The sequence below is a fragment of the Larus michahellis genome, unplaced genomic scaffold (assembly GCF_964199755.1).
Source record: "Larus michahellis unplaced genomic scaffold, bLarMic1.1 SCAFFOLD_443, whole genome shotgun sequence".
In the NCBI taxonomy this organism is placed as follows: Eukaryota; Metazoa; Chordata; class Aves; order Charadriiformes; family Laridae; genus Larus; species Larus michahellis.
The window spans coordinates 26570-43607 of record NW_027436238.1 but is presented as its reverse complement, the minus strand read 5'-3'; the positions used below and the strand labels follow the sequence as shown (position 1 = coordinate 43607).

The 17038-nt window shown below is 63.2% G+C and overlaps 1 protein-coding gene across 1 annotated transcript; it reads left to right on the top strand.

Moving 5' to 3' along the window:
- Positions 1-3: 3 nt before the first annotated feature.
- Positions 4-16130, top strand: LOC141737128 (spectrin beta chain, non-erythrocytic 4-like; the record flags this gene model as incomplete). Its single annotated transcript, XM_074571744.1, is given in 18 exon segments — positions 4-90; positions 1697-1960; positions 2913-3137; positions 4171-4260; positions 4361-4639; positions 4751-4881; positions 6496-6700; positions 7839-8127; positions 8130-8436; positions 9166-9304; positions 9391-9475; positions 9759-9955; positions 11017-11426; positions 11524-11593; positions 12275-12561; positions 13667-13840; positions 13949-13991; positions 15575-16130. Coding segments are annotated over 18 exon segments (3780 nt in total), but the record flags the coding sequence as incomplete, so codon positions are not given.
- Positions 16131-17038: the final 908 nt, after the last annotated feature.

Sequence of the window (17038 nt, the reverse complement as noted above, 5' to 3'; positions counted from 1 at the left end):
CCCCGCGCCCCCCCCAAGCCCTGGCTGAAGCACCAGGCCTTCATGGCCGAGCTGGCGCAGAATAAAGAGTGGCTGGAGAAGATCGAGAAGGTTTGGGGGGGGGGGCACGGGGGGGGGGGGGCAAGAGGTTGGGGGATGGGGGGGGGGGAACTGAGCTTTAACCGCTTCTTTGCCGCGCGATGCGTTTGCGGCAGGGGGGGCGGTTGCGGATGACGTGGTGGTTGAGGCCCCCCTCCCCCCCCCCCCCCCCCGCATCTTCCAAACCCCCCCCCCCCCCGCATCCTCCAAACCCCCCCCCCCCCATATCCTCCACACCCCCCCCCCCCGGCATCCTCCAACCCCCCCCCGGCATCCTCCAACCCCCCCCCGCATCCTCCAACCCCCCCCCGTATCCTCCAAACCCCCCCCCTCATCTTCCAAACCCCCCCCGCATCCTCCAAACCCCCCCCCTCGCATCCTCCGACCCCCCTCATCCTCCAACCCCCCTCCGCATCCTCCAAACCCCCCCCCTTCGTTGGACCCCCTTCTCCGTTGGACCCCCCCCTTTCGTTTCCCCCCCTTTTTGCACCCCCGCCTTCGTTGCGCCCCTCCCCATTCGCGTCCTTCCCCGGCTGCCCCCCCCCCCCTTCCTTGCACTCCCCCCCTTCATTGCCCCCCTTTTTGCACACCCCCTTCGTTGCCCCCCCCCCAATTCGCATCCTTCCCCAGATGCCCCCCCCTTTCCTTGCACCCCCACCTTCGTTGCACTCCCCCTTTGTTGGATCCCCCCCCCTTTCCTTGCACCCCTCCCCTTCCTTGCACCCCCTTTTTGCACCCCCATTTCACTGCCCACCCCCCCCATTCCCGTCCTTCCCCGGCTGCCCCCCCTTTCCTTGCCCCCCCACCCTTCCTTGCATCCCCATGGAGCTCCACCACCCCATGGAGCTCCTCCACCCCATGGAGACCCACCACCCCATGGAGCTCCTCCACCTCATGGAGACCCTCCACCTCATGGAGACCCTCCACCTCATGGAGACCCACCACCCCATGGAGACCCACCACCCCATCAAGCTTCACCACCCTCATCGAGCTCCTCCACCCCCATGGAGCTCCATCAGCCCATGGAGTTCCACCACCCCATGGATCTCCACCACCCCATCGAGCTTCACCACCCTCATTGAGCTCCTCCACCCCCATAGAGCTCCATCAGCCCCATGGAGCTCCACCGCTCCATGGAGCTCCACCACCCCATTGAGCTTCACCACCCTCATCGAGCTCCTCCACCCCCATAGAGCTCCATCAGCCCCATGGAACTCCGCCACCCCATGGAGCTCCACCACCCCATTGAGCTTCACCACCCTCATCGAGCTCCTCCACCCCCATAGAGCTCCATCAGCCCCATGGAGCTCCACCGCTCCATGGAGCTCCACCACCCCCTTGAGCTTCACCACCCTCATCAAGCTCCTCCACCCCCATGGAGACCCACCACTCCATGGAGCTCCTCCACCCCATCAAGCTCCACCTCCCCATGGAGCTCCTCCACCCCCATGGAGCTCCATCAGCCCCATGGAGCTCCACCACTCCATGGAGCTCCACCACTCATGAAACTCCACCACCCCCATGGCCAACAGCCTTCCCCCCAGTGCCCCAGTTGCCACGAAGGGGGGAGACACTCCCCCACCTTGACCCCCCCTGACCCCACCCCACCCCATCTCAGGAAGGTGAAGAACTTCTCCTGGCCAAACCCGAATTAACCGGCGCCGTTCGGCGCCAACTGGAAGAGCTCCGGCAATGTTGGGTAGAGTTGGAGACCACCAGCCAAGCCCGCAGCCGGCGGTTGGCGGAAGCCGCCGCTGCCGAGCGCTTGGCACGGAGCTACGCCGACATGGAGGCACGACTGGGGAGGCTGGAGGAGCAACTGGAGACAGTGGGGGCAGGAGCCGACCTCCTCAGCGTTAGCCGGCAGCTCAAGAGGTTGCAGGTGGGTTTTGGGGGGACAGCAGGTTTGGAGGGGGCGTTGGGTGTTGGGGGACACCAGGTTATGGGGGGATGTCAGGCTATGGAGGGACACCAAGTGTTGGGGGAGCACCAGGTGTTGGGGGGCACCAGGTTATGGAGGGACACCAAGTGTTGGGGGAGCACCAGGTGTTGGGGGGCACCAGGTTGTGGAGGGACACCAAGTGTTGGGAGAGCACCAGGTGTTGGGGGGCACCAGGTTATAGAGGGACACCAAGTGTTGGGGGAGCACCAGGTGTTGGGGGATGCCAGGTTGTGGAGGGACATCAGGTGTTGGGGGAACACCAGGTTGTGGGGGGACACCGGGTGTCGGGGGGACACTGGTTGTTGGAGGACACCAGGTTATGGGGGGACACCAGGCTATGGGGGACACTGGTTGTTGGAGGACACCAGGTTATGGGGGGACACCAGGCTATGGGGGGACACTGGTTATTGGAGGACACCAGGTTATGGGGGGACACCAGGTGGTGGGCGGACACTGGTTGTTGGAGGACACCAGGTTATGGGGGGACACCAGGCTATGGGGGGACACTGGTTATTGGAGGACACCAGGTTATGGGGGGACACCAGGCGGTGGGGGGACACTGGTTGTTGGAGGACACCAGGTTATGGGGGGACACCAGGCGGTGGGGGGACACTGGTTGTTGGAGGACACCAGGTTATGGGGGGACACCAGGCGGTGGGGGGACACTGGTTATTGGAGGACACCAGGTTATGGGGGGACACCAGGTGGTGGGGGGACACCAGTTGTTGTGGGGACACTGGGTGTCGGGGGGGGACACCAGCGCTCCTCCCCAGTCGCATCGGGTGCTCAGCGCCACCGGCCCACCTCCCCGCTGCTCCTGGCCGGGGGGTTGGGGGGGCCCCTCCCCGGCCCGTCCCCCGTCCCCCAGCCCCGTGTCCCCCCCTCCCCTCAGACGATGGAGTCGCAGGTGGAGGAGTGGTCCAAGGAGGTGGGGGAGCTGCAGGTGCAGGCGGCGGCGCTGCCGGCGCAGGCAGCGGGCAGGCAGGGGGTGGGCGAACGGCAGAGCGCGGTGGGCACCCGCATCGTCCGCCTCATCGAGCCCCTCAAGGAACGGAGGAGAATCCTCCTGGCCTCCAAGGAGGTCCATCAGGTCAGCCACGAGCTGGAGGACGAGGTGGTGAGTACCTGGGGCGGGGACAGGGGTGGGGTGGGGATGGAGATGGGGACGGGGATGGGACTGGGATGAACTGGGGTGGGGATGGAGGGGACAGAGATGATGGAGATGGAATGGAATGGGGATGGGATGGGGTTGGAGGGGATGGAGGGGATGGAGATGATGGGAATGGGATGGGGATGGAGGGGACTGAGATGATGGAGATGGGATGGGATGGAATTGGGATGGGATGGGATGGGGTTGGAGGGGATGGAGATGATGGGGATGGGATGGGGATGGAGGGGATGGAGATGATGGAGATGGGATGGAATGGAGGGGATGGGGATGATGGGGATGGGATGGGGATGGAGATGATGGAGATGGTGGAGATGGGATGGAATGGGGATGGGATGGGGATGGAGGGGATGGAGATGGGGATGGAGATGGTGGAGATGGGGATGATGGGGATGAGGAAGGGACTGGGATGAACTGGGATGGGGATGGGATGGGATGGGGATGGAGGGGATGGAGATGGGGATGGAGATGGTGGAGATGGGGATGATGGGGATGAAGATGGGACTGGGATGAACTGGGATGGGATGGGGATGGAGGCGAGGGAGATGATGGAGATGGGATGGGGTGGGATCGGGATGGGGATGAGATGGGGATGGATGGGGATGGAGGTGTTGAGGATAATGGGGATGGAGATGGAGACGGGATGAACTGGGATGGGGATGAGATGGGATGGAATGGAATGTGATGGGATCAGGACGGGATGGATGTGGTGGAGATGATGGGGATGATGGAGATGAGATGGAATGGGGATGGGATGGTCTGGGTTGGGATGGACTGGGAAGGTGATGGGCTGGGATGGGGATGGAGGGGATGGAGATGGGGGTGGAGGGGATGAAGATGGGCATGATGGGGATGGGATGCGACTGGGATGAACTGGGATGGGATGGGGATGGAGGCGATGGGGATGATGGAGATGGGATGGGATGGGGACAGGATGAGGGACAGAGACAACTCTGAGGTCCATCCCACCCCCTGTCCCCAGCTGTGGGTCCAGGACCGCCTGCCCTTGGCCACTCTGAAGGACCACGGCACCAACCTGCAGACGGTCCAGCAGTACATCAAGAAGAACCAGGTCAGCCCCCACAGGGGACAATTTGGGGGGGGGGGGACGACACCCCACTGACCCCCCACCCTTCTCCCCTCCACACGCCTCCTCTCCCCCCAACCCCCAGAACCTCCGCCGGGAGATCCAGGTCCACCGACCTCGGGTGGACGAGGTGTTGGAACGCGCCGGAGCCGTCGCTTCCATCAAAAGCCCCGAAGCCGAAGGCGTCCGAAGGCTCCTGGAGCGGTTGGGGACGTTGTGGGGGGAGCTGCAGGAGCAGGCGGAGCGACGGCAGCAGACCTTGGACGCCACCTACCAACTGGAGCAATACTACTTCGACGTGGCCGAGGTGGAGTCGTGGTTGGGCGAGCAGGAGCTGCTCTTGATGAGCGAAGAGAAGGGGAAGGTGCCGAAGGGGTTATTTTGGCGGGGGGGGGGGGAGAGCAATTAATGACACCCCCCCGAACACTCACCACCCCCCAGCACCTCACTGCCCCACATCTCCCCCCTCTTCAAGGATGAGCAGAGCACCCTCCAACTCCTCAAGAAGCACCTCTTGACGGAGCAGACGGTGGAGAACTACGAGGAGACCATCGCCCAACTCTCCCGCCAGTGCCGGGCCCTTCTGGAACTTGGCCACCCTCAAAGGTGGGTGCAACCCCTGCCCCATGCCAGGGGTCCTGGGCACCATCCCTGTCCCACACTGGAGGTCCTATCCCCATCCGGGTCCTGACCACAATCAGTGCCCCATACTGGTGGTCCTGGGCACCATCCTCGTCCTGGGCGCCATCAGTGCCCCATACTGGTGGTCCTGGGCACCATCCTCATCCTGGGCACCATCAATGCCCCATACTGGTGGTCTTGGGCACCATCCTGGTCCTGGGCTCCATCAATGCCCCATACTGGTGGTCTTGGGCACCATCCTGGTCCTGGGCGCCATCAGTGCCGCATACTGGTGGTCCTGGGCACCATCCTGGTCCAGGGCACCATCAGTGCCCCATACTGGTGGTCCTGGGCACCATCCTGGTCCAGGGCACCATCAGTGCCCCATACTGGTGGTCCTGGGCACCATCCTCGTCCTGGGCACCATCAGTGCCCCATACTGGTGGTCCTGGGCACCATCCTCGTCCTGGGCACCATCAGTGCCCCATACTGGTGGTCCTGGGCACCATCCTCGTCCTGGGCACCATCAGTGCCCCATAGTGGTGGTCCTGGGCACCATCCTGGTCCTGGGTGCCATCAGTGCCCCATAGTGGTGGTCCTGGGCACCGTCAATGCCCCATAGTGGTGGTCCTCGGCACCATCCTCGTCCTGGGCACCATCAGTGCCCCATGCCAGAGGTCCTGGGCACCATCAATGCCCCATACTGGTGGTCCTGGGCACCGTCAATGCCCCATAGTGGTGGTCCTGGGCACCATCCTGGTCCTGGGCGCCATCAGTGCCCGATACTGGTGGTCCTGGGCACCGTCAATGCCCCATAGTGGTGGTCCTGGGCACCATCCTGGTCCTGGGCACCATCAATGCCCCATAGTGGTGGTCCTGGGCACCATTCTGGTCCTGGGCGCCATCAGTGCCCCATACTGGTGGTCTTGGGCACCATCAATGCCCCATACTGGTGGTCTTGGGCACCGTCAATGCCCCATAGTGGTGGTCCTGGGCACCATCCTGGTCCTGGGCACCATCAATGCCCCATAGTGGTGGTCCTGGGCACCATTCTGGTCCTGGGCGCCATCAGTGCCCCATACTGGTGGTCTTGGGCACCATCAATGCCCCATACTGGTGGTCTTGGGCACCGTCAATGCCCCATAGTGGTGGTCCTGGGCACCATCCTGGTCCTGGGCGCCATCAGTGCCCCATGCCAGAGGTCCTGGGCGCCATCAGTGCCCCATACTGGTGGTCTTGGGCACCATCAATGCCCCATACTGGTTGTCCTGGGCATCATCCTGGTCCTGGGCACCATCAATGCCCCATAGTGGTGGTCCTGGGCACCATTCTGGTCCTGGGCACCATCAGTGCCCCATACTGGTGGTCTTGGGCACCATCAATGCCCCATAGTGGTGGTCCTGGGCACCATCCTGGTCCTGGGCGCCATCAGTGCCCCATGCCAGAGGTCCTGGGTGCCATCAGTGCCCCATACTGGTGGTCCTGGGCACCTTCGTTCCTCCACCCTTCCAGACCGCCCCCCACCCCCCACCCCCCCAACCTCTCTCCCCAACGCCGGGGGTCCTTGGCGTTCACCGGGCGCTGTGTCCCTGTGCCCAGCGAACAGGTCAGCAGGCGGCAGTCGCAGGTTGACCGGCTGTACGTGTCTCTGAAGGACCTGGTGGAGGAACGCAAGGCCAAGCTGGAGCAGCAATACTGGCTCTACCAGCTCAACCGGGAGGTGGACGAGCTGGAGCACTGGATCGCCGAGAAGGAGGTGGTGGCCGGCTCCCCCGAGCTGGGACAGGACTTCGAACACGTCACGGTCAGTGGGGGCGGGGGAGGAGGCGCCAAGGAGGGTCTTGGCATCGGCCATCGGCCGCGTCCCGTGGCGAGGGTGCTGGAGTTCATGTCCTCGGGGTCCTGGTGAAGTCCCTGCCCCACGCTGGGGGTTTTGCCATCGTCCCTGCCCCATGCCCGAGGGTCTTGGTGTTGTCCCCACCCCATGCCAGAGGTCCTGGAGTTGTTCCCACCCTGTCCCCAGCGTCCTGGGGAAGTCCCTGCCCCACACCGGGGGTCTTGGTGTTGTCCCTGCCCCATGTCAAGGGTCTTGGAGTTGTCCCCATCTTGTGCCTGGGGTCTTGGAGTTGTCCCCATCCTGTCCCCAGGGTCCTGGTGAAGTCCCTGCCATGGGTGAGGGGCCTTGGCATTGTCCCTGCCCCATGCCAAGGGTCTTGGAGTTGTCCCCATCCTGTCCCCAGCATCCTGGTGAAGTCCCTGCCCCACACTGGGGGCATTGGCCTTGTCCCTGCCCCATGCCAGAGGTCCTGGAGTGGTCCCCACCCTGTCCCCAGTGTCCTGGTGAAGTCCCTGCCATGGGTGAAGGGTCTTGGCATTGTCCGTGCCCCATGCCAAGGGTCTTGGAGTTGTCCCCATCCTGTGCCTGGGGTCTTGGAGTTGTCCCCACCCTGTCCCCAGGGTCCTGGTGAAGTCCCTGCCCCACACTGGGGGTCTTGGTGTTGTCCCTGCCCCATGCCAAGGGTCCTGGAGTTGTCGTCATCCTGTGCTGGGGGTCCTGGGCACCATCCCTACACCATGCCAGGGGTTCCTGGCCACCATCCTGCTCCTGGGCACCATCGATGCCCCATACCAGGGGTCCTGGGCACCATCTCTGCCCCACGCCAGCGGTCCTGTCTCCATCCTGCTCCTTGCCACCATCAATGCCCCATAGTGGAGGTCCTGGGAACAATCCCTGCCCCATGCCAGGGGTTCTGGGCACCGTCAGTGCCCCACGCTGGGGCTCTTGGCCACCATCCTGGTCCTGGGCACCATCAACCCCCCCATACCAGGAGTCCTGGCCACCATCCCTGCCCCACACCGGAGGTTCTGCCCCCATCCCCGCCCGGCACGGCCGACACGGCGCTTGCCCATCCCTCACCCCTGCCCATCCCTACCCATCCCAGTTGCTCCAGGAGAAGTTCCTGGAGTTCGCCAGCGAGACGGGCAGCGTGGGGCAGGAGCGAATCGCCGCCGTCAACCAAATGGTGGATGAGTTGATCGACTACGGCCACGCCGACGCCGCCACCATCGCCGAATGGAAGGACGGGGTGAACGAAGCTTGGGCAGATCTTCTGGAGCTGATGGAGACCCGGGCGCAGATGTTGGCGGCTTCTCATGAATTGCACAAGTTCTTCAACGATTGCAAAGAGGTTTTGGGGCAAATCGAGGAAAAAAGGCAACGCCTGCCTGAACTGGCAGCGCCTTGCAACGGGCATTGGGTGCCTTCGAGCACGACGTGGAGGTGTTGGTGACCCAAGTACGGCAGCTACAAGAGGGTGCGGCACAGTTGAGGACGCTCTACGCCGGGGACAATGCCGAGGCCATCGCCGGGAGGGAGCAGGAGGTTCTACGGGCGTGGAAGGAGCTGTTGGCGGCGTGCGAGGAGTGTCGGCTCCATGTCGCCAGCGTGGCCGATAAGATCCGCTTTGTCGGCACCGTGAGGGACCTTCTCGCCTGGATGGACGGCATCCTCTGCCAGATCGGCGCTGGAGAGAAGCCCAGGTAGAGGGAGGGGTGGGCTGCGCCGTGGCACTGTGTCCTGTGCCGGCCCCAAGAGCCGTGTCCCGGCCCATCCGTGGTGCCAACGACCCACGTCTTCCCCCATTCAGAGGTTCCATGTCCTGGCCCATCCATGGTACCAAGAATCTGGGTCCTGTCCCATCTGGAGGATGGGCCATCCCAAGGAACTGTGTCCTGGCCCATCCATGACACCAAGAACCCGTGTCCTGTCCCATTCCAAGGTCCCGTGTCCTGGCCCATCCAGAAGACCCTTGTGTTGTCCCATCCATGGCACCAAGAACCTGTGTCCTGTCCCATCCTGAACACCCGTGTCCTATCCCATCCCGAGAACCCATGTCCTGGCCCATCCCAAGGTCCCATGTCCACTCCCACCCACAAAGTGAAGGAAGCCTTGTCCCATTTGGAGGGCCCATGTCCTGTCCCATACATGAAGCCAAGGAAACGTGTCCTGTCCCATCCCAAGGACCCGTGTCCTGTCCCATCCATGAAGCCAAGGTCCCATCTCTTGTCCCACCCAAGGACCCATGTCCTCTCCCATCTGGAGGACCCATGTCCCATCCCATCCATGAAACCAAGGAAGTCGCATCCCATCTGGGCGACCCATGTCCTCTCCCACCCATGAAGCCAAGGACCCATCTCCTGTCCCTTCCCGGGGAGGGGGGGGACATCCCTGTCCCCTCCCACCCTCCCAGCCCCCGTCCCCTCTCGCAGGGACGTCTCCTCGGTGGAGCTGCTGATGAACGACCACCAGGGTCTCAAGAACGAGATCGAAGCCCGTGGCAAGAGCATCGCCGCCTGCCTGGAGCTGGGCAAGACCCTCATCCTCAGCAAGAGCCCGGCGGCCGACGAGGTGCCGTGGGGGGGGTGGACAACCCGGGGCGGGCGGGGGGGGATTGTTATTGGGGTGTCCCAACCCATCTCCTCCCCCCCCTGCAGATCAAAGCCCACGTGGAGAAGCTGCTGGCCAAGAAGAAGGAGATGATGGAGAAGTGGGACAAGCACTGGGAGTGGTTGCAACAGAGTGAGTCCCACTGCGGGGGTGGGGAGGGGTGTTAATTTGGGGGTCGGGGGTGGGGTCCTCCACCACCGTGGGGATGGGATCTTCTCGGGGGGTGCCGCCACGAGCGCGTCCTTCCGTCCGCCTGCCCCCTTTCCCTGCTCCCGTCCGTCTGTCCGGCAATGCCGGCTGAGGTCCTCCAACGCCGTGGGGACGAGACGCTCTTCGGGGAGGGTGCCGCCATGAGCGCGTCCTTCCGTCCGCCTGCCCCCCTCCCTTTCCCCGCTCCCGTCCGTCTGTCCGGCAGTGCTGGAGGTGCACCAGTTCGCCCAGGAGGCGGTGGTGGCCGACGCCTGGCTGACGGCCCAGGAGCCCCTGCTGAAGAGCCAGGAGTTGGGCAGCAGCGTGGACGAGGTGGAACAGTTGATCCGAAGGCACGAAGCGTTCCGGAAAGCGGCCGCCGCGTGGGAGGAGAGGTTCAGCTCCCTCCGACGCCTCACCACGGTACGGGCACCTCGGGGGGGGGAGGAGGGGAGGGGGGGGGGCTGATGTCACCCCCCCGTCCTCTTGTGTCACCCACCGGGGGCACCGCAGCCGCCGGCTCAGCGTCCCGGTCACTCTACCCGGCCCTGTCCCTGTACGCACCTCCATCCTCCTCTTCATCTCCATCTCTATCCCCGTCACATCCCCATCTCCATCCCCTCCATCATCCCCATCCCACCTCCATCATCTCCGTCTCCATCCCCATCATCATCCCCGTCCCATCCCATCTCTATCCCCATTATCCCCATCATCCCCATCTCCATCTCCACCTCTACCACCTCCATCACCACCATCCTCATCCCATTCCATCATCCCCATCATCCCCATCCCATCCCATCTCCATGATCTCATCCCCATCATCCCATCTCCAACATCCCCATCCCATCCCATCTCCATCTCTATCTCCATCCCCATCATCCCCATCCCATCCCACCTCCATCTCCACCTCCACCTCCATCATCCCCATCATCCCCATCCCATCCCACCTCCATCTCCACCTCCACTTCCAACTCCATCTCCATCCCCATCTCCATCCCCACCTCCATCTCCATCCCCATCATCCCCATCATCCCCATCCCACCTCCATCTCCACCTCCATCTCCGTCATCTCCATCTCCATCATCGCCATCATCCCCATCCCATCCCCATCATCTCCATCATCCCCATCATCCCCATCCCATCCCATTGCCATCTCCATCATCCCCATCATCTCCATCATCCCCATCATCCCCATCTCCACCACCTCCACCACCTCTGCCACCTCCGTCACCCCCGTCATCCCCATTATCCCCACCTCCATCCCCATCATCCCCACCTCCATCCCCATCATCCCCATCATCCCCATCCCATCACACCTCCAACTCCACCTCCACCTCCATCCCCATCATCCCCATCTCCATCCCCATCATCCCCATCATCCCCATCCCATGTCCATCTCCATCATCCCCATCTTCCCCACCTTCCCCATCCCCACCTCCATCCCCATCCCCCCCTCCATCCCCGTCATCCCCCCCACCCCACAGATCGAGAAGCTGAAGGCGGAGCAGAACAAGCAGCCGCCGACGCCCCTCCTCAGCCGCAAATTTTTGGGGGAACCCCCGGGGGGGGGGACAACGCCGTCACCGGGGGGCACCGAGCGCCCCGAAAGCCGCCGCCTGGAGCCCCGCGTCGCCTACGTGCGCCACGAGCTCCGGCCCGAGCGCCTGCAGCCCAAGCTTGACCGCGTCCAGGCACCTCCCGGTGACGGCGGGGCCGGGGGGGAGCCACCCCCCGCCACCGCTGCCACCGAGCCCCCAGTGCCCCCCAAAACCGAGGAGAGCGGGGAGGGGAGGACGGGGCTGCTGGAACGGCGCCGGGAACGACGCGAGCGGCGGTTGGAGCGGCAGGAATCCAGCGAGCCGGAGCCGCCGCGCCACGAAGGCAAAGGCGGCGGGTGAGCGCGGGGATGGGGACACCGGTGTCACCTTCAGGTGGCCGGGATTGACGCGACACCCCCTCCCCCCCCCCCCCCCCCAAATCTCTGCCGATAGCAAAGCCACGTTGGCTGACATCGTGGAGCAGCTGCAGGAGAAGGAGGCTGGTGGCCCCTTGCCAGCTCCGGTGAGTCCATGATGTCCCCTTGATGTCCCCTTGGCGTCCCCTTGATGTCCCCTTGGCGTCCCGTTGGCATCCCCTTGGCGTCCCCTTGGCGTCCCCTTGATGTCCCCTTGGTGTCCCCTTGGTGTCCCCTTGGTGTCTCCTTGGCATCCCCTCGGCATCCCCTTGGTGCCCCATCGATGTCCCCTTTATGGCCCCTTGATGTCCCCTCAGAGTCTCTTTGGCATCTTGGCATCCCCTTGGTGTCCCTTGCTGTCCTCTCAGCATCCTCTTAGTGTGTCCTTGGCATCCCCTCGGTGTCCCCTCGGTGTCCCCTTCGCTTCTCCTTTGCAATCCCTTTGGTGTCCTCTTGGCGTCCCCTTGTTGTCCCCTCAGTGTCCCCTTGGTGTCGCCTTAGTGTCCCCTCGGCGTCCCCTTGGTTGCCCCCTTGGCTTCTTCTTGGCGTCCCCTTGGTTGCCCCCTTGGCTTCTTCTTGGCGTCGCCTTGGTGTCCCTTTGGCATCTTCCTGCCTTCAACTTGGCGTCCCATTGGTGTCCCCTCGGCGTCCCCTTTGTTGCCCCCTTGGCTTCTTCTTGGCGTCCCCTTGGTGTCCCCTTGGCTTCTCGTCGGTGTCCCCTTGGTGTCCCCACCACGAGGGGCCACCAGGACCCAAACCCTGACTCCCACCTCATTCCCCCCCACCAGCCCCGGGAGCGGGAGTCCCCCGCCCGCTTGCCCACCGGTCCTGAGGGGCTACCGGAACGGATGCCGCGCCCCGACCGTCCCCGCGCCCGGGACCGTCCCAAACCCCGCCGACGCCCGCGACCCAAAGACACCTCCCAGGGCCCGGGGGAGACGCGGAGGTCAAGGTCGGCCCCGGCGCAGGGCAGCGCCCCCCCGCCCCCGCCGCCCCCCACCCACACGGTGCAGCACGAGGGCTTCCTCTTCCGCAAGCACGAGCTCGATGGCCCCAACAAGAAGGCGTCCAACAGGTGGGTGGGGCCAAAGGGGGACAGGTTGGGGGGTGTCCATCAATGGAGAGGGTTCACCAGGGTTTGGAGGTTCCTCAGTGGTGAAGGTTCACCGGGGTTTTGGGGGTCCGTCAATGGAGAGGGTTCACCAGGGCTTGGAGGTCCATCAATGGAGAAGGTCAACCAGAGCTTGGAGGTTCATCAGCGGTGAAGGTTCACCGGGGTTTTGGGGGTCCATCAATGGAGAGGGTTCACCAGGGCTTGGAGGTCCATCAATGGAGAAGGTCAACCAGAGCTTGGAGGTCCATCAGCGGTGAAGGTTCACCGGGGCTTGGAGAATCTATCAATGGAGAGGGTTCATCATGACTTGAAGGTCCATGAATGGAGAGGGTTCACCAGGGTTTGGAGGTTCATCAGTGGTAAAGGTTCACCGAGGTTTGGAGGTCTATCAATGGAGAAGGTTCACAGGGCTTGGAGGGTCCATCAATGCAGAGGGTTGACAAGAGCTTGGAGGTCCATTAGTAGAGAGGGTTCACCAGGGTTTGGAGGGTCCATCAATGGAGAGGGTTGACCAGAGCTTGGAGGTCCATCAGTGGTGAAGGTTCACCAGGGTTTAGAGGTCTGTCAATGGAGAGGGCTCACGAGGGTTTGGAGGTCCATTAGTGGTGAAACTTCACCAGGGTTTAGAGGTCTCTCTATGGAGAAGGTTCACCCGCGCTCAGAGATCCGTCAGTGGAGAGGGTTCATCAAGGTTTGGAAGTTCATCAGTGGAGAGGGTTCACCAGGACTTGGAGGTCCTTCAGTAGTGAAGGTTCACCATGACTTGGAGGGTCCATCAATGGAGAAGGTTAACCAGAGCTTGGAGGTCCATCAATGGAGAGGGTTCACCATGACTTGGAGGTCCATCAATGGAGAGGGTTCACCAGGGCTCGGAGGTCCATTAGTGGTGAAGGTTCACCAGGGTTTGGGGGTCCATCAGTGGGGAGGGTTCACCCGTGCTTGGAGGTCCATCAATGCGGAGGGTTCACCAGGGCTCGGGTGTTCCACCCAACACAAAGCCACCAGCAGCGGTGGGTCACCTGTTGGGTGTCACCACCCCCCCTCCCCCATGTCCCCCCTTGACCAGATCCTGGGTGAACCTCTACTGCGTCCTGAGCAAGGGTGACCTGGGCTTCTACAAGGACGCCAAGGGACAAGCGGCCGGGACCACCCACGGTGGTGAACCCCTCCTCAACCTCCACCACTCCACCAGCGAGGTGGCCAGCGACTACAAGAAGAAGAAGAACGTCTTCAAGCTCAAGTACGTTGGGGTGCTCATGGCGGGGGGGGGTGTTGTCCCCCCAAATTTCCAGGGATGGGGGGGTGTGTGTGGTGGGGGGGTGGCGTTGAGCGGGTCTTTCTCTTGTAGGACCAGCGACGGCAGCGAGTTCCTCCTGCAAGCCAAGGACGAGGTAGGTGTCTACGGGGTTGGGGGCCGATGGGGGGGGGGGGGCGTTCTGGGGGGCCTGGTGATGGTTTTGAGGGACCTGGTGATGGGTTTTGGGGGACCTGATGATGCTTTTGGGAGACTTGATGATGGTTTGGGGGGGCCTGATGGTGGTTTTGAGGGACCTGGTGATGGTTTTTGGGGCCTGGTGATGGTTTTGAGGGACCTCATGATGGTTTTGAGGGACCTGATAATGGTTTTGGGGAACATGATGGTGGTTTTGAGGGACCCGGTGATGGTTTTTGGGGGCCTGGTGATGGTTTTGAGGGACCTGATGATGGTTTTGAGGGACCTCATGATGGTTTTGGAGGGACCTGATAATGGTTTTGGGGGACCTGATGATGGGTTTTGGGGGCCTGTTGCTGGTTTTGAGGGACCTGGTGATGGTTTTGGGGGGCCTGGTGATGGTTTTGAGGGACCTCATGATGGTTTTGGGGGATGTTGATGGTTTTAGGGGGCTATTGATGGTTTTGAGTGACCTGATAATGATTTTGAGGGACCTGTTGATGGTTTGGGGGGGCCTGGTGTTGGTTTTGAGGGACCCCATGATGGTTTTGAGGGACCTGATAATGGTTTGGGGGGGATCCGATGGTGGTTTTGGGGCCTGTTGCTAGTTTTGAGGGACCTGATGATGGTTTTGGGGGACCTGACGACGATTTTGGGAAACTTGATGATGATTTAGGGGGGGGGCTGATGGTGGTTTTGAGGGACTTGATGATTTTCAGGGGCCTGTTGATGGTTTTGAGGGATCTCATGATGGTTTGGGGGGGAGCTGATGGTAGTTTGAGGGACCTGGTGATGGTTTTGGGCGACCTGATGATGGTTTGGGGGGATGTTGATGGTTTTGGGGCCTGTCGATGGTTTTGAGGGACCTGATGGTAGTTTGGGGCTTGATGATCGTTTCGAGGGATCTCATGATGGTTTTGGAAAACTTGATGATGGTTTGGGGCTGATGATGGTTTTGAGGGATCTCATGATGGTTTGGGGAGACCTCTTGATGATTTTGGGGGGTCTGTCAATGGTTTTGAGGGACCTGATGGTTTTTGGGGACCTGATGATGGTTTGTGGGGGCCTGTTGCTGGTTTTGAGGGACCTGATGATGGTTTTGGGGGCCTGTTGATGGCTTTGAGGGGCCTGATGATGGTTTGGGGAGACCTGATGATGGTTTTGGGGGACCTGATGATGTTTTTTGGGGGCCTGTTGATGGTTTTGAGGGACCTGACGATGGTTTTGGGGGGACCTGATGATGGTTTTGGGGCCTGTTGCTGGTTTTGAGGGACCTGATGATGGTTTGGGGAGACCCGATGATGGTTTTGGGGGGCCTGTTGATGGTTTTGAGGGACCCGATGATGGTTTTGGGGGACCCGATGATGCTTTTGAGGGACCTGCTGATGGTTTTTGTGGGCCTGCTGATGGTTTTGGGGGACCTGCTGATGGTTTTGGGGCCTGTTGCTGGTTTCGGGGGAAAAGGTGATGTTTTCGGGGGGGGGGTGGGGTGGGGTCTGATGATGGTTTCGGGGGGGGTGTGTGCGTGTGTCCCCCCCCCAGGAGGACATGCGGGGGTGGCTGAAGGCGCTGGCCACCTGCGCCCAGGAACACGCCGAGGTGGCCCGGTGGAGCCAAGGTCTTCTCACCACCTCCTCCACCGACGAGGGCCTCCCCCGGCGGGAGGGCGACCGGCGCCCCAGCACCTCGGGAGGCGGAAGTGAACCCCCCCCACCCCCAACCCCCCCATTTCTGGGGGGACACACACACACACACCCCCCACCCACCCCCAACCTCGCACCCCACCTCGGACCCACCCAGGGTGGGGAGGTGGAGGAAGGGGGTGGGTTTGGGGGGGACCCCACCCCTGGCGGGGGGGGAGCCCCCCCCCCAGAATCCTGGGTGCCCCCCCCCTCCCCCCCCGGCCCTGGGATTTGGAAAGGGGGTCTGTGTCAGGGTCCCCCCCCCCCCGGCTTTTCCATCCCCCCCCCAAATTCCCCCCACCTGGGGGGGGGGTGTGTGTCCCCCCCGGCCCCCCCTTTTCCCGTGCACAAGCCATAGAGCCGGGGGGGGGTCCCCAATACCTGGGGGGGGGGGGTGTCCCCATTGTCCGGGGTGGGGGGGGGAATCATCCTGGGAGGGGGGTCCCCAAAAACCAAGGGGGGGGTCCCCATCACCCGGGGGGGGGGCGGGGGCTCTGCAATACCCTGGGGGGGTCCCCATCACCCGGGGGGGATCCCCAATACCCGGGAGTGGGGGGGGGGGGGGGTTTCCCACCACCCTGGGGTACCCCAAATTTTGAACGGAGCCATGTGGGCCCCCCCCCCCAGAGTCGGGGGGGGGGGGGGGGGGGCCGGCGGGGTGGGGGTTGGGGGGGCAGAGTTTGTACTTGTAAAGATTTTACCAAAAGCCAGGAAAATAACCCCAAATAAACACACCCCCCCCCCGCCTCCCAAGCACTTGACACCCCCCCCGCCCACCCACCCCCCCCACCCTGGGCCCCCCCCCCCCCGGGCCCGAGCGCCGCGCTGTGACTGTATAAATGTAATAAACACCCCCCCCCCCCCGCTGCACACACCCCCCCCCCCCCCCCCGCACCCCAAAAATAAAGGAGCAGGAAGGACCCCCCCGGGGGGTGTGTGTGGGGCTTGGGGGGGGCGGGCTGGGGGGGTTGGGGGGCCTCCTGGGGGGGAAGTCGGGGGGGGGGGGGGCTGGTTCGAGGGGGCATCTAGGGTTTCGGGGGGGGGCGTCGGGGGGCTGGGGGGGTTAAAGGGGTCCTTGGGGCTTGGGGGGGCACCCCGGGGGGGGGGGGGTTGGGAGTTATGGAGGGGCTGGGGGGGTTCTGGGGGCCGGGGGGTCATTGGAAAGGTTGGGGGGGGGGTCTATGGGGGGGTTAAGAGCGTCTCTGGGGCTGGGGGCATCCCTCGGGGGTTCGGGGGGGTGGAACTGGGGTTTTGGGGGCGTCTGAGGGTTCGGGGGGGCTCGGGAGGGGCTTCTATGGGGCTGGGGGGGGGCCTAGGGGTGCTG